The 18,382-nt window shown below is 39.1% G+C and overlaps 1 protein-coding gene across 22 annotated transcripts in view; it reads left to right on the top strand.

The window, feature by feature from the left end:
* Positions 1 to 18,382, top strand: part of Camk2d (calcium/calmodulin dependent protein kinase II delta) — a 265,931-nt gene that overhangs the window by 177,977 nt on the left and 69,572 nt on the right. For 18 of the 22 annotated variants that reach the window (XM_021157632.1, XM_021157635.1, XM_021157634.1 and 15 more), the window contains exons 5-6: positions 6,321 to 6,386; positions 9,614 to 9,686. In XM_021157632.1, coding sequence (XP_021013291.1) covers positions 6,321 to 6,386; positions 9,614 to 9,686 — 139 coding nt within the window. Of the gene's footprint in view, positions 1 to 6,320; positions 6,387 to 9,613; positions 10,678 to 18,382 lie in introns of all 22 variants that reach the window. The other 4 variants (XM_029475216.1, XM_029475215.1, XM_021157640.2 and 1 more) reach the window with 2 other exon arrangements.

Genomic DNA, 18,382 nt, shown 5'->3' on the forward strand with positions numbered 1-18,382 from the left:
GTTTGTCTGAGACTCCTACACCTGCTACTGCAGCTGGTACAGTACAGACTGATAGACCTAATTCTGCCTCTGCCCAGAGACATTACATGATATATGTGGAAATTCCAATTGCCGATTGAGAGCTTTGAGACTTGGTAAATACACAAAATAGGCCAAGTTTCAAAGAGTCACTGTGTTTGTTTATATTAAAAAGAGATATGTGTTCCATTCATTAAGAAATAAAACATAAGCAACTGATTTTCTTTCCAGCATCATAAAACATGTTTTTTCTCATTTCAATCTCTCATCTGAAAATGTATCCTGTGTTGAATAGAATGAGTAATTTTTGCATTTATAGTCAGACATGACTTAGTCACGACTGAACTTTGAAAGAAAACATGAAATACTTGTCTGGTTCTTGCCTCTTATGCTTAAGATGATCTCCATTCCTCTCCATATTCCTTCAAATCACATAATTCTGTTTTTTTTTTAATGGCTGAATAATACTTGATCATGTGTTTATACATTTACGAGTATGTGTGTGTTTGTGTGTGTGTGTGTGTGTACATGCATCCTTGTGTTTCTTTGTTATTCATCTCTTGATGGACATTTAGGCTGATTCCATGTCTTCTCTAATGTGAGCATTGTAGCATTAAATGCAGGTGTGTCTTGGTGGGTTTTTTTTCCTTTGTGTATATATCCAAGAGTGATCTAGCTAGATTATTTGGTATTTCTGTTTTTCACATTCTGAAGAACTTCCATACTGATTTCCATAGTAGCTGGACAGATTTTTTTAGTTGACAATCATTCTGATCAGAATGAGTAGGGATTTTAATGTAGGTGTGTATGTGTGTGCGTGCACACATATACAAGTGCAGGCCTGTATGCTTATAGAAGTCAAATTCAGATGGCTTAGAGCTTAGCAAATAGGCCAGTGTTGGGAATTGGTTCTAATGCTTTGTCTTATTCCCCAAAAGCCACACTTCCAGACCCGAGGGTTCCTGCCGCCAGCTGCCTTCCACTGATAATAAAGAATTGCCATACAGCCAATGGATGGGCAAAAAGATGGGGTGGGACTTTTAGATTATGTGGACAAGGGACCAAGGGAGAGAAGGACTCGCCATGACTCAGAGGGAGAAGGATCAGACTTAAGAGCTGCAGGAAAGAAAGCATCCAACAAAGTAGGTGGAGAGGGAATGCAGCCCTTTGGGGCAGCTGCCTAGAATGTAAAAGGGCACCAAAGAGAAAATAGAGATTTAGAAGGCATTGAGCTGGGAATACATAAGGAAAGTGTGTGCTAGCCTCACGGAGGTTTAGAAGTCCCCAATCATTGAGCTAGTTAAGGCATTTCAAAATCGGTCTTTCATTCTCAAATCCAGAGAACTCTTGGGCTGGGTCAGCATGCACATGACCCACTGGGAGCCCGTTTCATTAATTCACTGCTACTCAAGCCCATCCCTCACTTGCCTGACTGTATCTCCCAAGCTCTGGCAATGCAAATGGATTCTTGGGGTGGAAATCTTTTCCACATGCTTCCACAGGATACACTGTGTGAACTGAGCCACTGAAACAGCTCCACAGTCCTCAGTGTAACCTTAAGTACATTTCCTTCATGGCTAAAGGTATTTAAATGTATAAAGGTATATATAAATGTATTTATTGGCCCTTCCACTTCTTTTGAGATGTCCTTGTTGAATTCATTTGTTCATTTATTGATTGTGCTACTTGTGCTTCGGGTGTTTAATCTTATATATTCTGCATATTGGTTCCTGGTCAGACGAATAGTTTTCTCCCATGTGGTAGGCTGCCTGTTCACTATGGCACTTGTTGCCTTTGCTGTGTGGAAACTTTGTAATTTGATAGCAATCCCATTTGTCAGTTCCTGCTATTATTGTGTTAGCTTTTAGTCTCTGATTCTGAAAGTTGAAAGGGCTTCTCCTACTAGATTCAAAGTTTGTTTCGGGTCTAACATTAGGTCTTCTTTTTTCCATTTTGTTTGAGTTGATTTTCATGCTGCTTAAGAGAAGAGAGGTCAACTTTCCAATCTAGTGAAGGGTTCTCTATGCTCTAATGTATGGTTCCAGTCCTTTCACCAGCAGTTTGAAGACTGTGGATACATGGGCTTATATCTGAGCACTCTATCTCATTTTGTTGACCTGCATGTTTTTTATTTGTGCCAGTATCCTGATATTTTTGTTACCATGGTTTTGTAGTATCATTTGAACTTGGGTATTGTGATACATCCTACATCGCTTTGTCACTCAGATTTATTGTTTTGTACTTGAGCTTTTTTTGAGGTTCCTCGTGAGTGGTAGGATTGTTTTATCTCTTGCTGTGATGAGTTTTCTTGCAATTCTGATGGGGCTTTCATTAATCTATCTACAAGTAACGTTGGATATCGTAACTGCCTTCACAATGTAAAGTCCTCCAACCCACAAGCATGAGATGTCTTTCCATCTTCAGTTGCTTTCTTAAGTGCTTTGTCGTTTTCAATACAGACATCTTCAGTCTCTCTAGCTGGGAAGTTTAGAGTGGTTCTTTGTAGTTTTTGCTCTGTGTTGATTGAGTCATCTTTTCAGAGAGTAAGGCTCCTATGTCTGGGATTGTTTTCCTGATTTCCTTCTTGTCAGATTCATTGCGGGTACATGGAAAAGGTACTGATTTCTGCCCATTGATCTCTATATTCTGGAACTTTGAGTAAATATTTTCTAAGCTCCCTTGAAGGGCTAGCCAGGCATTATGTACAGTGCTGAATATTCAAAGTGTCCTTCCTTTCCACACTCTGCCTCAAAGATTCTTAGGCCAATGTAGTCGTTGTCTTATACCTTACCTTTGCAATTGAGTCCCTTCCCATTTTACCTCCTTTGCTCAGTGGTTCCTCAGAGGTCTGTGGAGGACTGTTGAGGTAACTGGGATTAGGTGGGATTAACACTCAGGTAACCACAGGAACATAGTAGCTACACTGGCACTCAGTGTGGAGACCAGACTGGCAGTCTTGCCATGTTGGGGACAGACACATGAAATAAGCTCTCATCAACTTTAGTCTGACCAGTGACTGGTCTCCATCCCTTAGTCTCACAGTCCAACGGTCAGACCCTAGTCAGAAGATGAAAGCTCATTGAGTGGACTCCTTAACCATAAGTGTTCTCTGCCCAGTCTCTCAGAGGATCCTGTGTACTTTCAGAGACACATTCTCTCCAAGTTCTGCACAAAGGAGAACCAAACTAAAGAAAGCAAGCGGCCTTTCTTTAGGAGTTTCTTTAGAAAAAGCCTTAATCTTCATTACTTAGTTTTTTTTTTTTCCTTTTAAAAGTATAAACAATATCACACAATTGACATTTGTAGAGATGGAGTCAACACCCTGTCCAGGTAGGTGAGTAGCTTGAACATCAAACACTTACCTCAGATGTTTCTGAAGACAGGGAATCTTAGATCAGGGGCTAACCTGGACTGGCTCTGACCCTGACTCCCATTCAGCTTGCGCAGGGTTGACTTTTTTTTTTTTTTTTTTTAAATTACAGCTTCATAGGCAGGGAAAGGGAGAGAGAGAGAACTCTGTGACATCATTTAAAGGACCCTGCCCTTATGCCCTTCCACAGGTCCCATTGGATTTCTCTGTGTGAAAGGGAGAAGATATTTTAATCCATTGCACACATGGAAGTAGCAGTGAATGTCTGCTTTCACTGTTCAACAGCATGGAAGGCAGTATGCTGGGTGCCATGTGCACAGATGAACGTGTCACATTCACAGCTGCCGCCTCAAACTTCTGCTGTAGCCACTAGATGAAAGAACACCAGACACATGGGGATAAAACAAACCCAGTGAACAGAGGGTCTATGTGTCTCGGGAACTCCCATTTGTAGCTTTAAGTTTCAGGTTTGTTGGGCTGAGCTCATGGGATTCACCTTTTAGCTTTGCACTTGACACATGCAGGGGGCTTAACTTCTTACTAGCAGGAAGGATTCTGGTCCTGCTTAACAAGATTGCCTCTTCCCTGTGGGTAGCTGGGCCCTGGTGTTGCTCTCTGCTTTCCAACATCAGCCCAAGACTCCTGGCTTTGGCTCTGCAACATGGGGAGCCAATTCTCACCTCCAAATCTGCTCTTTGACTCACTGTGGCTGAACCTTACCTTCTGAAACCCCATCTTGAACCACACCCACCACCGCCTTACCTTGTAGTTGGGGCTGTATTATTCATGAAAGTTTACAAATATTTCACTCAAGATGAAATTGCTTGTAATCATTTCTAGGTAAACTCATATGAACTAGAAACAAAAGGATAATTAATTCTGAGGAGGAATACAGCATGAATCAAAATCACCTTAAATAATACAAGCAGCAAATATCTGTCATTTTTATGCACAGAGCATCCTATTTTGAGTAGCAAATTATTCTTTTCCCTGTAAGTCCTAACATTTCTGAGATTTATAAACAGTAATTAATGATTCAAATCTATAATTGATATGCTTCAGATCATAGTAGAACGCTGGCACTATTTTAATCATAAATGACTAATTGTTCAATTAATCTAACAGTTTATTCGTGGAACTTATTTAATTTATGGCATTATGAAACTTTGCATAGCACACTAAAAATTTTCAAAAAATGCAATAGGTTAATTTTTTTCTCTATTAAACAATAATGCGAGTATGAGAACAGATTCCCTTTAAGACAGCAAATTTTACTCTAGCTTCCGGTCTTTCTTTTTGTAGACATTTGTCATGTATGTTGCTGTTCCATTTAGAGGGACAAAAATATTTTAAGTAGAAGAAGGAATAAGTATGGAAAGATTAATTAATTTCTCTAGAGTACATTGTAATTTCATTATTATAGGATCTGAAAGAAAAATAGGTATTTTCACTTATTGATAACAAATAAAAATAATGAATTAAATTACATGTACTATGGTTTTTAGTGGGGAAAAACATAAATTCAGATGGTTGTTGTCAGTATAATGTTTCTGTGAAACTAGTGATTAGAAGTAGTGGCACCCTTATTGAAAGCACTCACAATGCAGTGGAGAGAAGAGGGAGCTATTTACCCAAGTGTTTCAATGAGCATGCAGATTCCACTCTCCGATCCCTAGAGTGTGAGTGCTGCTGTTGGGGGGAATGCAGTGCTATCATGATGTTCCAGAACATGGGAAGCCAGGCAGGCAACAGAGAGAATGAAAGGAAGTGTATAATCATGGTCTAAGATCGCCCACAAGACTCTATGTCATCTGTTGATGCCTTTCTAAAGACTGAAGGCTTGTGATTGGCAGTGTCTTTAGGGAAAGGCTGTGCTGGCAGTGGCTGCTAGCTGGGCTCGGCAGAGTGTCATCCATTCTGTGCTAGATGCTTTGTAACTATTGGCCTCCACTTTGTCGAGAATAAACCTGTCTACCTGAATTGTGAAGCTGTGTGACATACCATGTGAACAGATGCTAGTTACAAAAGGCACCCCAGAATTGAAACCTTCTCTTAAAACCCAAACACAGTGTAATGGAGGAAGGAGTTACACATAAATACTAATAGAAGGCCCGTCTCACCGAGAGTAAAAGCATTCATACTTATATGAGATACCATTTTTCTTCACTAGATAGATATTTTCACTCACTGATAACAAATGCTAGGGATGATATAGCCTCTGGACATCTTCACACTTTGAGAGTAAACCATTTTGGAAGGCAGCTCACCTTGACTGCTACCCACAATTTTAATGGGTACTCTTTAACCTACAAGAATTCTTCTAGAATTAACCTAAAACATGCAGATGTGTGTGCACACATACAAAAATATAATAACTATTAGTTGTATTAAATGGAGATAAATATTTCCAATATCAAGAAATGACTTTGATTTAACATAATATGAAAAGCAGAGTTTATTTATCAGTGTTACATTATCCCAAACTTTTTAGAAAATATTACATGTTAATAATACACACATAAAACTGAAGAGATACACAGAGACATAACAGACTTCAGAGCTACTTTTAACCTACTTAGCATCTATGTACATATCTCTTTGTTTATAAAATGTTGCTAATCAATGGCATATATTTTGTCAGACCTTAATCAATATCTATAAAACTAAAATGATGACTTTCTTAGAAGCCATTTTATGTAGGAGATTTTAATATATATATTTATTAAATATGGAAAATTTGTGACTTCTGGATCTATTGATAATATAAATCTGAGTGCTAAGAAACTATATGTCATGTTTCAAAATAGTTGTGTTGTGTTTAATTTATCATTGAACACCAGCATGAGGAAAAGAAGTCTGTATGAACACTACAGACTTACTCATGCCTAATTCCTTTCTCTCGTTCTTAAATGGGTTCCTCTTGTATTGACAGAGTGACTGGTGGCGAACTGTTTGAAGACATAGTGGCAAGAGAATATTACAGTGAAGCTGATGCCAGGTAAGTGGCTTGCCCTGAGCAAGATGAAGATTCCTCATCCTTCTCATTGGTGACACTTATTCTATAGACAGTTGTATCAGTTTAAGTATATTATGGCCCAGTCTTTGAGAGTCTCACACTACCACCTTGGACTTCTCTTTATGATAAGTCATCAGGGAAGTTTCTCTTTTTTAAAGATCTCCAGGAAGACTTTTAGAAAAAAAAAAAAAAGAAAGAAAAACTATACATCTGTTTGAAGTCGTACTTTTAATAGATTTCCACTTGCGCTAGCCATGTTGTGAAGGCTTAGTAGCCACCATGGCTGTTGTACCAGTGGGGCAGAGCCTTCATCTCATGACAGGAAGTTCTACTGCAATAGCACATGTGTGTCTAGTCAGCAAGGAGGTCCAGATATCAGAGGGCCTCAGTGTCCCCGTTCCAGTGTTACTTTTAGCATGTAACACTTTGAACGTATCATTCTAACCACTGGGAGGCAGATATGAAAAGCATTTACTTTGCTATTTCTGAGAGTTCACAAGTAACTTCCCAATTCTGTTAGTTAGCAAAAGGCTCAAGGACATTTTACAGGGGGGCTAGCATTTTATCGAATTTTAAATTTCCTAGGCTACTCAAATATCCTTTTGGAGTAAAATGGTATTAATCTACTTACCGTGACCTACTTAGACTTGTTGGTGTTAATTCTTCTGTATTCTATAGTTTTCACTTACGGTGAAAAATCTAATGAGGAACAATTAACTCAATGTAACATAATTGATGTTTGAAAAGTAAATCACTGGCCACCTGCCCCCATCTCTGCTGCTCTCCAGGCTGCTCAAACCTGTAGCCATTTAGGGATGCCCAGTAACGCTCAGCTGATATTGACATTCCTCAAGAGTAACACGTGATATGTAAAAGTTCACCTTTCGCCTAAGTGTAGCCACTGCTTCTACACCCAACCCTTTAGAGATGGAGGCCAGAAGGTCAAGAATTCCAGGCTGTGCTATAGAGTTGAAACACTGCCTTAAATTAAAAATAGGAATAAAGAAATTACTTTTTCAAAAGGTCAGTTCTCAACTTCTATTCTTTTCTTGGTTTTATGGCACTACATTTTCTTGGCGTAATACTAGGGTTTATGGTATTCTGTACATGTGACTGTACCTGACTACACTGTAATCTGTAATGGACATTTTGTTGTTAGAAGAAAATTCTATTTAGCCTGTCCTATGATGAATAAATCCTTAGTTTTAAAATCCTCACATTTGTTCCCAGAAAAGTGACCTAGAGCAGGTTTGAAATAGCTAATTGCCCATTTGTTATGGATGGGCAATAGTTTTAATGACGATATCAATGAAGATGGTAAGTTTGGGGCTGGAGAGACAGTTGAACAGTTAAGAGCACTTATTGTTCTTGTGTAAGTCCCAGGTTTATTTCCCACAACCCACAGAGTGGCTCATAGCTCATAGTGGCTCACCTGTGACTTCAGTTGCAGGGAATTGGATGCCTTCTTCTGACTTCTCTGAGCACCAAGTACTCATGCGTACTTACCTACATGCCAAAAAACATTCACCCACATAAAATAAAGTAAATACATCTAAAAAGGAAAAAGACATGTAGAGGAAATTTAACTATTTTACCTTTTCAAGTTATGATAAACATATTGTGTGAACACTTGTGGTTGAAATGAACCAGAGATGATTTTAAATGGTGGCCAGAAGTTTAAATAACAAGACAAAGCCCACAGACTGGGAACCTAATTCTAGAAAAATTTTAGGATAAACATCCCACATGAAATCAAGAATAATTCTGTTGCCAGATGTGACCATGAAGAAGCTGTCTCCTCGCAACCTTTCAAAACTTCATTGGCTTTAGCCCTCAAGAACTTAGGACTGAAATCCATCCTCTCTAATAAAGAGTGGTATAGTTAATTTAATATTAATTATTTTTTAAAAATTTTTGTCATAGACCAATTTGTTAATTTTTAGTGTTAGACAAAACAGAAATATTACAAAAACAATGTGGCATTCACATTGAGATAAAAGAACCACACAGTTAAAAATAATGAGTAGTAACTAAATAAACTATGCAGTTGATGCACTCCAGTGAGGCAGCTTTAGTGGCCACATCAACCGATTTGGAGCCAAAAAAAAAATCACAGTCGTCATGGGCATTTTTGATATTTGTATTGTTAAGAATGGGACAGTGATTGCTTTTATGCAGTTCAGTAATTTGCTGTAGAATGTCATCCAAGTGGCTGATAATGTTATCAGGTTGTCCACTTTTCCTTGATTCAGAGGACACCCTTTAGTTTGTACTTGGGTTTGAACTGCACAGTCAATGTGTACAAAGACGGGTCAGTGTGGTGTGTTCTGCGTTATTGTGTGTCAGGTGGCAGCTTATTGGGGACTTGGGGCTGCCAGGCAAAAGATTTACTCTAATCTGATTAGCAGCTGACGAAATCAGTAAGCATCTAGTAAGAGCAGCATCCTTGGTGCCTGTTAACATGGCAATAAGTAAAGGGTCCTTCTCTAGAGTGGGTGGGTGGAGATAGCGTTCACAGTTACCAGCTCCCCAGAGGATCTTAAACTCCTTTGTAAGTTCCTCTTCCCCTCCCCAGAGTCTTCTAACAGTGAGCAGTTTATTTTATGTCCTGGGTCAACTTTCGTCCCCGTCTCCTCTTGGAGCTTGCATTCATTTTCTTATCCCTGTGTCGAGCAGGAAGCACCCCTTCTAAATCATTGGTACATGTGTCCTTCCTCTTTTTTTGAAATCCCTGTTTCACTTACCACTTCGTCTGTGTCTACCCTCTCGTTTCAACCCGTTTGCTTGTGACCTCAGATCTTAAACAGTTTGGATTGTGTATGACAAGCACACGGAAATTGGGCATCTCTAGATAATCTTTCCAGACCATTTTGGGAACTAAAGCATCCAATTTCCTTTCGGAATATGAACCTCAATTTCTCTCACCTCTGCTTTTATCCGTAGACCAACAAGAGGAAGCACAGCTTAAATTGTTTTGTCTGACTATGTCACAAATTCTATGTTGGATGTCATTTTAGTAAAAATCAGAATTAGCTTTATTCAACGTTATTTAAATGCTGGTGTAAAGCTAAGAAAAGTGTGGATAAATACAATTTTGTTCGTTTGTTTTGTTTTGTTGGAACCTTCATTTTATTTATTTATTTTTAATCCAATGTGATTATGTGCCTTTAAAATGTTCTCCCTCCCATTCTGCCCTTGTATCTTTGCAGTCATTGTATACAACAGATTCTAGAGAGTGTAAATCATTGTCACCTAAATGGCATAGTTCACAGGGACCTGAAGGTCAGTATATGGAGTCCATAAATCTGAATCAAAGAAGTTTCTTTGGTTTTATACTTCTGGGGAAAGGGCAGAGGTCGGGGGGCTGTATTTCAAATGGTGTTCAAAATGCCTTTCCCAACTCTATCTTGAAATGAATAATGAACGACAATGCATGCTGCCTTTTCAGTTTGCTCATCTACAGGCTACATATACATCACAGCAGGAAGGGAAGAGCAACATCAATACGGCACGCTACGTTTCCAAGCAGTAAATTACCAGAGGCGGTTAGAGGGCAGGCTTTCCTGAATTGTCCAGCATTGGCCTGGAATGAACTTGGTCTGTGATGTATGTCTGCCTGTAGATTTAAACACCACTTCTGTTCTGAGACCATGGGTTGCTGAAGCAGGACGACTGGCTACACATTGCTCACCTGAGCCTGACGAACCCCAGGCAAAGGGTAATGATTGCCAGCTAGACTGCATACAGCCCAAGAAGTCCATGATTGTCAAAAATTCATTACGCGTCCTCACTTAAATCCAATGGTGCCTTGTGTGCTATTGGGACTTTTAGAATCATACTTGAAAAATGGGAAAGAATTGGCAAAGAGTTTATGTGTATAAAGTGATAGCATACCACAACTACAGAGATAACATTTGTGTTCCTGTTCGTTTTCTGGAAGAATTTATAACCAGGAAATGAGCTCTAGAACAAAATGATATTATCCACATAGATTCTCATCATGGCTCTCGGCTGGTAATATCCTCACTGTTCCGAGGTAGTAGTCACTCTCCTTGAGCAATGTGTTTCTATGACTGAAGGAGGTCAACCACAACACAAGTTGTCTGCTAGCTTTGCTCTCTAACCCGGTCTCTCTGAGGGTATACAGACAGTGAGTGTAAGCTTGGGAACTAACACACGCCCCCTGGTGTTTGCATGCAGTCATTGCATTCAGCAGATCCTGGAGGCTGTGCTACACTGCCATCAGATGGGCGTAGTCCATCGGGACCTAAAGGTGAGTAAAGCTATTGGAGAAGATGAAGAAAGAGCCACACAGTTTCTAATGACTGTTCAGCTGCAGTTATGCCCGGAAAGGCAAACACTCAAGCAATATGTGGACTCGTTCCATACATGAATCCAAGTGCTTCCTCTACCACAGCCTCCGTTCATCTCCTAACATATCCTTGAGACTGATAAATGCCTGTCTTTCAGAAAGGAATAGTTTCCTAACATTAACAATAAGTAACGTGCTTTATTTCCATACCCCAGGGAATGGGAATGGAATTTAACTTGACTTTAAGATTCATGATTTTCTGTACACTTTGATCATACATGATATTTTACATTTATACTATATATCTAACATTATATAAATAGTCTTTAAAAAGTATTAACATAGCTTAGGTTCAGTGATTAAGTGCCATTTTGAGCCCTGAACTCTTTTCCCTCCTATTAATTTTTAGAATTCTAGGACTGTAGGCTTCTTGATTCTTTTATTTGAATTTCTACAAATAAAAATACTAAGGTCTCTTAAAAATAAGGAAGGAAAGAGATTGTATCAGACCAAGCATATAAATCACAGGTTTATATTTTTTCAGTGGGGCCCCACTAGCTTGTAAGAGTTTATGCGGTTCCCATTACCACTGAGAACAAGAAAACTTTAGGTCATTTGGAATGAGACAGGCTAGGGAAGTCTTCCACTAATTTTCTGTTCCAGTCTGCTCATAACTTTAGGCTTACTTTTGATATTTTTGAGGAACAGTGAAACTTACAATGGTAAATGAAATAAAACCATCAGGTGTGGTGAGAGAAGCTGATGTACTACACAGTATATTGTAGTTTCGGTCCTTTGTTTGCAACCCCAGCGTGCCCATCAATACAGAGACAATGTAGTGTTCAGTAGAAGGACTTGGACCCCACGCCCCACCTCTCTCTTTCTCTCTCAATCTCTCTCTCTCTCTCTCTCTCTCACACACACACACACATACACACACACACACACACACACGCACACACTTCTGGGACTGTAGTAAGTGGCAAATCTGTAGTTTTACTTATTATTCAATGAAAATATGCATCAAAATATGCATCAAAATTATTATGTGAAGGTATGATTTTTACCAGAACTTTGACCTTTTTCCCCCCAGAATCTTATTTAATTTCAGTTGATTTTGTGGATTTGAGTTGTATCAAGCAAAGCTCTGGCTGAGGGTGTTCGCTTTGGGTGAGTCAGCATAGGATATCACACTTTCTAACGCTTACCACATATACCTATTAGGATAGAGAAAAACAATGTGTGCCTTTGAGAAGTTCAATCCTGGCCAACCAGGTCAAAAATTCATTAGTGGCCATGCGAGTGAGCAGTCAGAAGGCCTTTGTGTTACCCACTGGACCTCCATCCGGTGGGCTTGCGTGGATATGCTTATTATTCATACTGTTTTATCAGATACTATTAACACCCACATGAAACATTTTATTGCATTGATGTGACCATATGTGTATTCTGAAGCCAGACATAAAAAGTGAGAAACCTCTTCCCGTAATTTTATGGCGTATGTTAATGGGTTCAGGACATGGGTTTGCTGTTACGTGTATAGACTTAGCTAAGCCCTTCAAAAACTGGAAGTTGAAAATCAAAAATGACAATGGCCTGGACCATTGACTCTGAAGGAAACAGTTTTCTGACATAAGATACTATTACTATACTCAATAATTAAAAAAAAAAATCCAGGCAAAGTTCACTACCAAAGGAGATGGTGTGCCACGTACCGTGGTTTCTCCTCCTATCTCTCTGATCTTCAGTAAGGATGGAGATGGACTTTTGAGAGCACTTACTGTAATTTCTGTAACTGCCGACCTAGTTTGATCAAACTGATGACTTGGACAGACTCTAGAGAGTCTGCTTCTCAGTGCTTGTCAGTAGAGCACTTCCTAATCGTACGAACAGACTTTACAGTAGAGTTTACAGCTTGTACAATGAAGGCACTGTATGTGTGTATATGTGTGTTAGACCCCTGACTTCTGACTTCATTGTGTGCCTTTTTTTTAACCAAATGAACACATTCTCTGCAATAGTGAACTGCTAGAAGTTCCACATTCATCAATGTACTCAAATATAAAGACCTTCATCACCAGGCTTCAAAGCAAGCTTCCCTCACAGTTCCTACACCCTCTGTTTGTATTTCTTTATTCTGACTCTTATGTTAGTTCACATAGAATTCAGATACCGAATGCATGCAGTTTAGTTCATTTAAATCATGTAGGGAAAAGCATAGGCAGGGGTATGTTTATTATTACTATCAAAGGTACTTATGGGTGCTGTACATTTTAAGGTACTCCTATACCAACAACTATGTGACTGATTCCACAGTGCTTAGCAGAGAATCTTAACCTAACCAAGGCTTGGAACATACTTCTTCAACTTAGAGACAGATAAATTTCAAACAAAAGAATAAATGTATATAAAGCACATTTATAATGTAAGATCAATCTTAATAGATTATCCATAAAAAAGGATAACTATATGTTAAAAGAACAATGACACTCACCATTTCAAATAGTTGGTTAACTGCCAACCTCTAGAATCTATAAGATCCAAAATTATAATTAGCATGCAGAACCAACACTAAAGTACAGCAGGCAAACCGGGGGAAAGAACCAGGAGCCGGCTCCAGATTGAGGGAGGAGATAGTCACCACCCGGTTGTTCTCACTGGACATCTGTTTTATGTCCAACAGTATTTTATGTATCCAGTAGTGGGGCCATTGATTGATATCTAGATAAGATCAGAGTTTCTAACAGTAATGATTAGATTATAGTGTGGTTGGGAAAGTAGGAAGTGTCATGACACAACTGAAGCTATGAGCTGAAAAGTGAAGCCCTGGGTATCCCTCAATAGAGCGGCTTTTGTAATGGCCTCTTTTCTGAGTAGCAAGGAATACAAGAATCATCATGGGGTTAAGTAAACAAATGCATGAAGGATAAATGGGTGAAGAGATAGAAGGATATTAGATAGGTTGGATTGACGGATAGATGGATTATTGATGATAGATAGATAGATAGATAGATAGATAGATAGATAGATAGATGATAGATAAGAGACAGACAGATGGGTACTTTAATTTTAGAGATGTTTATGACTACCTTATATAAATTTATGATTGGAGTAGACAGAAATTAGTTTTCAGAGTTCAGGAATAATGCAAAGCCTTCAGTAAGTCTTTGTCAGCTGTGTGTAGTAGACACATTACATTGTGAATTCTAAATTTTGAGTAGTTACAAAACTGCTTGTCCTTGTTTACTCAGAACCATCTTTGGATAAGAGCTTAAAGGACAATCATTTCTGCTTAGCATTTTTCTAGCGATCTTAGAAGGAATGCATGTGAGAACCCAATACATTAGGGAACATTCTGTCATTTATTATATATCTAGGATATATGAGACTGTTGAGAAGCAGTGGTTTTGGGCACAGTCACACCAGTTACACTCTGCCTCTTTCATTCAACTCAGAAAGGTATGTTCACAATATACAGTAAGAGACAGGAATGGGATGCAGAGTTCTAATGGATCTGCCTGCTGGTGCATGACACCAGAAGTGCGGTTTCCTGATTGAAAACTCAAGTGTATACATCACCCAGAAGTTCCCTGATGTCAGTACATGAAATCAGGAATTCAGTCCTAGAAAACAAACAAACAAATAAATGGAAGTTAAAACTGCCTGCACCAGTATACAAATGGATCAAGAGAAGATGGCGTTTGAGCTGTTCAGCTTGTGCAAAATTCCATTGAGTTCATTCCTGGGACCTTAGCTCACACCTTCTCTGGCAAAAGAAAAAGTGACCGATCAAAATATCCCAAAGCAGAGAATAGTTAGCTTCTGTTTGGATTACTGAGATTTTAAAATTAAAAAAAAAAAAAAAGAATTTTGAAAGACTTTAAAATTTTACTTTCAAGAGTTTCTTAAAGTACCTACTGAATATGAATAGACTACTTATGAAAACAAACCATTTTATGCCATCAGAACAGAATGTGAGCACTGTCTTACTCAGTGGTCTATTGCTGTAAAGAGATACCATGACTACAGCAATTCTAATAAAGGAAAGCCTTTAATTGGGGCTGGCTTACAGTACAGAAGTGTAATCCATTGTTGTCATAGAAGGGAACATTGTGGCATTCAGGCAGACAAGGGCTGGACATGGAGCTGAGAGTTCTGGATCCAAATCTATAGGCAGCAGGAAGAGAGAGACTGTGGGTTTGGAATGGACTTTTTGAAACCTCAAAGCCCACCCCTAGTGACACATTTCCTCCAATAATGCCACACCTCTTAACAGGTTCAAATGGTGCCACTCCCTGGTGACTAAGTATTCAAGTCTATGAATCTATGGGGGCTATTCTCATTCAAGCCACCACAGGAACCACTCTATTGTCTCAGTGGGTAAAGTGCTTGAAACCTAAGCTTAAGGAAACTGTGATTCCTGATCCCTTAGGCCCAGATAAAAGCCTGGTACAGCATTCTTATGATCCAGACACTAGAAGGAAGAAACGGGAGGATCTCAGGGACTCACTGGCTAGCCAACCTAGCCAACCTAGTCACTCACTAAGCTCCATGTTTAGTGATAGACTCCAACACAAAAAGGGGAGAGTAATAGAACAAAATACTCCTGTATGTGTACAGATGCATACACACACAGTATACACACACACACACACATACACACACACACACACACACACACACACACACACACACACACACTTATGTGCTCCAAAAGATGGAGAAATTAAGAAATCTAGCAACACGAACTGGACTCTTCTGGGACATCTCCCTTTATAAACTAGGGCTTGAGGTTTTGGGGGTTTTTGTTTGTTTGTTTGTTTGTTTTCTACTCCAAAGTTTCCACCAGGTCTAAAGGTGGTTCCATAACTTGCTTAAGTCCTTTAAGATATTTTAATAGTCTCAAGGTCTTTACATCATTCTGAAAGCTATTGCTTTTAAATCCATATCAAACACAGAACCAACCCTGTACACAGTTGCTGTTCATTGCAGCTGATATGCTATAAATGGTTGTTGACATGGAGACCAGATGTCATGGAAAATCCTGCACCATTAAGAAGCCATGGGGTGGGGAAGGAACCTGTGTATGAGAATATCAGGAGAATCTATTTAAAAACCAACCTTAAAAAGTGGTTGCATTGTTAGACATCACTGCACAGTCTGTAGGCTAACACTGGAACATTAATCTGAACATTCCTTCAGTTTCGAGCATACATCCCAGATTGAAAATGGTTCTACACATTGAGATGACAGAGGAATGTAACACCCAATCACCGTGTACCTATCATCCCTACAAAACCACTAGATATTGTCACGAGATGGGATTCAATAGCCTCATAACACTATTGCAGAGATGATGGAAGTCAACAGGCAATGACAGGATCCAAATCAGAGTGAGTCAGGACATGGACCTTGAGTTCACATTTCTTTCCTGAATCATCATTCTGCCCAATTCCTTCATCTTGCTGAGCCTGTGTTCCCGTGCAGGAGGGCTGGATGGTCACCCTGTGCTTCTGATCCTGCCCTGTGCTTCTGATCCTGCCTGTCACATTCATCCTAGAAAGTCAAAACAATGGGATAGTATTAAATGGCACATGGAGGAGAGCCTTCCCAAGGAGGCAGATATGCAGTCACCAGTATATGATTTGTTCTGCCTTAGTGTGACCTGGTCACAGGCATTCAGAGTTTGAACTACTCAGCAACGGACATGTATAGTACAGTATAGTTTTATGTTGACGGTTAGGAGTGGTAGATATCCAAAGCATATGTGCCAGTCCCAACTAAATGTGTCTTTAGAAATTATTAGTGAGCCAGCCTTCTGCACCCCAACAGACCATGATAGAAAACTTACTCTAACCAGCCTTTCTACAGAGTAGAAACAAACTCTACAGAAGTAAATTTTATGTGATATATATTTAGGGTTTTACTAAAGCTAGCCACTTAAAGCAATCTTACCACGACATATTAAAAATCAGATTCCTTTCATAAAATTAAAGCTGTTCTAACTTTTCAGCTTCCATCCCATAGTCTTTATGCTATATTTGCCTACATGATATTCCCAGATGCAGTGATATCTCAATGCTATTAATGTTAAAACTTATCCTATCCCTTGGAGGTAGGCCTGCCTTCTCCTGTGCATAGCTGCTGCTGAACAGTCTTCACGGGTGTCAAGTGAAACTCACATCTCAATGAATTTTTTTTTTTTTTTTGATGACTCACAGGTCCTAGAGTAAAGCCTTCTTGGTCATCTCTAGCTATGAATACTGCCCCAATCATTCAAAGGTCATGCATAATTCAACTCTAAGGCATCGCTTTTTTTTTTTTTCTGAATACCTAAGACTTTGTTTTTATGGGTCTTGTGCATAAAGCCCCACCCAGAAGCTTTTCAGTGTAGGGGTAAGAGTAAATTTTCAAACATTAAATTTTTAAAGAGATTACTCACTAATGGCAGTGGCATTTGTTCAAGTAACTTCTATGCTGTTAGGCTTAAAGGCACTAGAATGACCATGGTTTCTTAAGTGATTGGAACTCGTTCTGTGAATGAGTCTGTGGTTGCCAAATTAGATTAGATGCATCATAGCAGACATTTCTGATATCTCAGTTCTTTGGAAGTGAAAGTTCTAAAGGAGGAGAATCAATTCTTGCCTACAGTTCAATGTACTTGGTCCAAGTTACTAATTTATGGAATTATGGGAAATTATGTCGACTAAATTAGAAAACAGAAAGCAAGTTGATCACAAATTTTAGTTGTGAAATTAAAATTTCAGTAGTGAACAAATTAAGCCAGATTAAAGACATTTAGCACACGGATAAATACCCAGGATTTCCTTTTCATACATGAAATCATAATAAAAGTTACATCAGCAGAGAGCACTTTTTCATTCTTGAAACATCTTCCTCTCAAACTCCGAGTTGAATGATGTGTTTGGTATTGAGGTAGTTCAGAACCATACTTCAGCCTGGAAAAGCTCCGAAGGTCCTTTTACATTGTCAGTGGTGACAATAGTAGTGAATCTGATGGCAGTGAGCAGCAGTGGCCTGAAGAGCTCTGGTATTTAATTATAATTTGCTTGCTCACGCTCTTTGTAGATTTCACTGAATTTCTTCTAAGTGCTGCTTATGGGTTTTGCTTTTTTGCATGGCTGGCTTAATGAATAGATACTGGGTTAGGCTGTGTTTACTCAAGTCCAAAACAACTCACGAAACTGACAAATCTCACAAGCAGTCAAAACTTGATGAAAACTAGTTTTCTTGCTTGTTGACATAGAAACAAAATCATTTGGCTGATAAAGTTTTTGTATTTTCAGAGAACCGTTTTGGCGCTTGGGAGGGCCATTGTTTCCCAACTGTTTGAGTGGAGACATAGGCTCCAAATTCACTCTTCACCCCACCTCACCCCCAAAAGCAGGAAGACTTAGAACCAGTCTTCCATGTGCATTCTAGTCCAATCTTATTCATCCAGATGTCTGGGTGGGCTAGGCTTCACTGTACATAATACTCAGTACACTTTCCCTAAGCATCTCCCCACTCAGTTTCATAAATTCCATGAGGAAGTCCAGGGAAATTGAAGGCTCTGTCTCAATGCTTATTTTCAAAGTTCTAGTATTGGTTGGGAAGCAATGGTGTAGACACAGCCTCATTCCAAGACTGATTTATCAGTCCTTGA

The sequence above is a fragment of the Mus caroli genome, chromosome 3 (genome assembly GCF_900094665.2).
Source record: "Mus caroli chromosome 3, CAROLI_EIJ_v1.1, whole genome shotgun sequence".
NCBI lineage: Eukaryota > Metazoa > Chordata > Mammalia > Rodentia > Muridae > Mus > Mus caroli.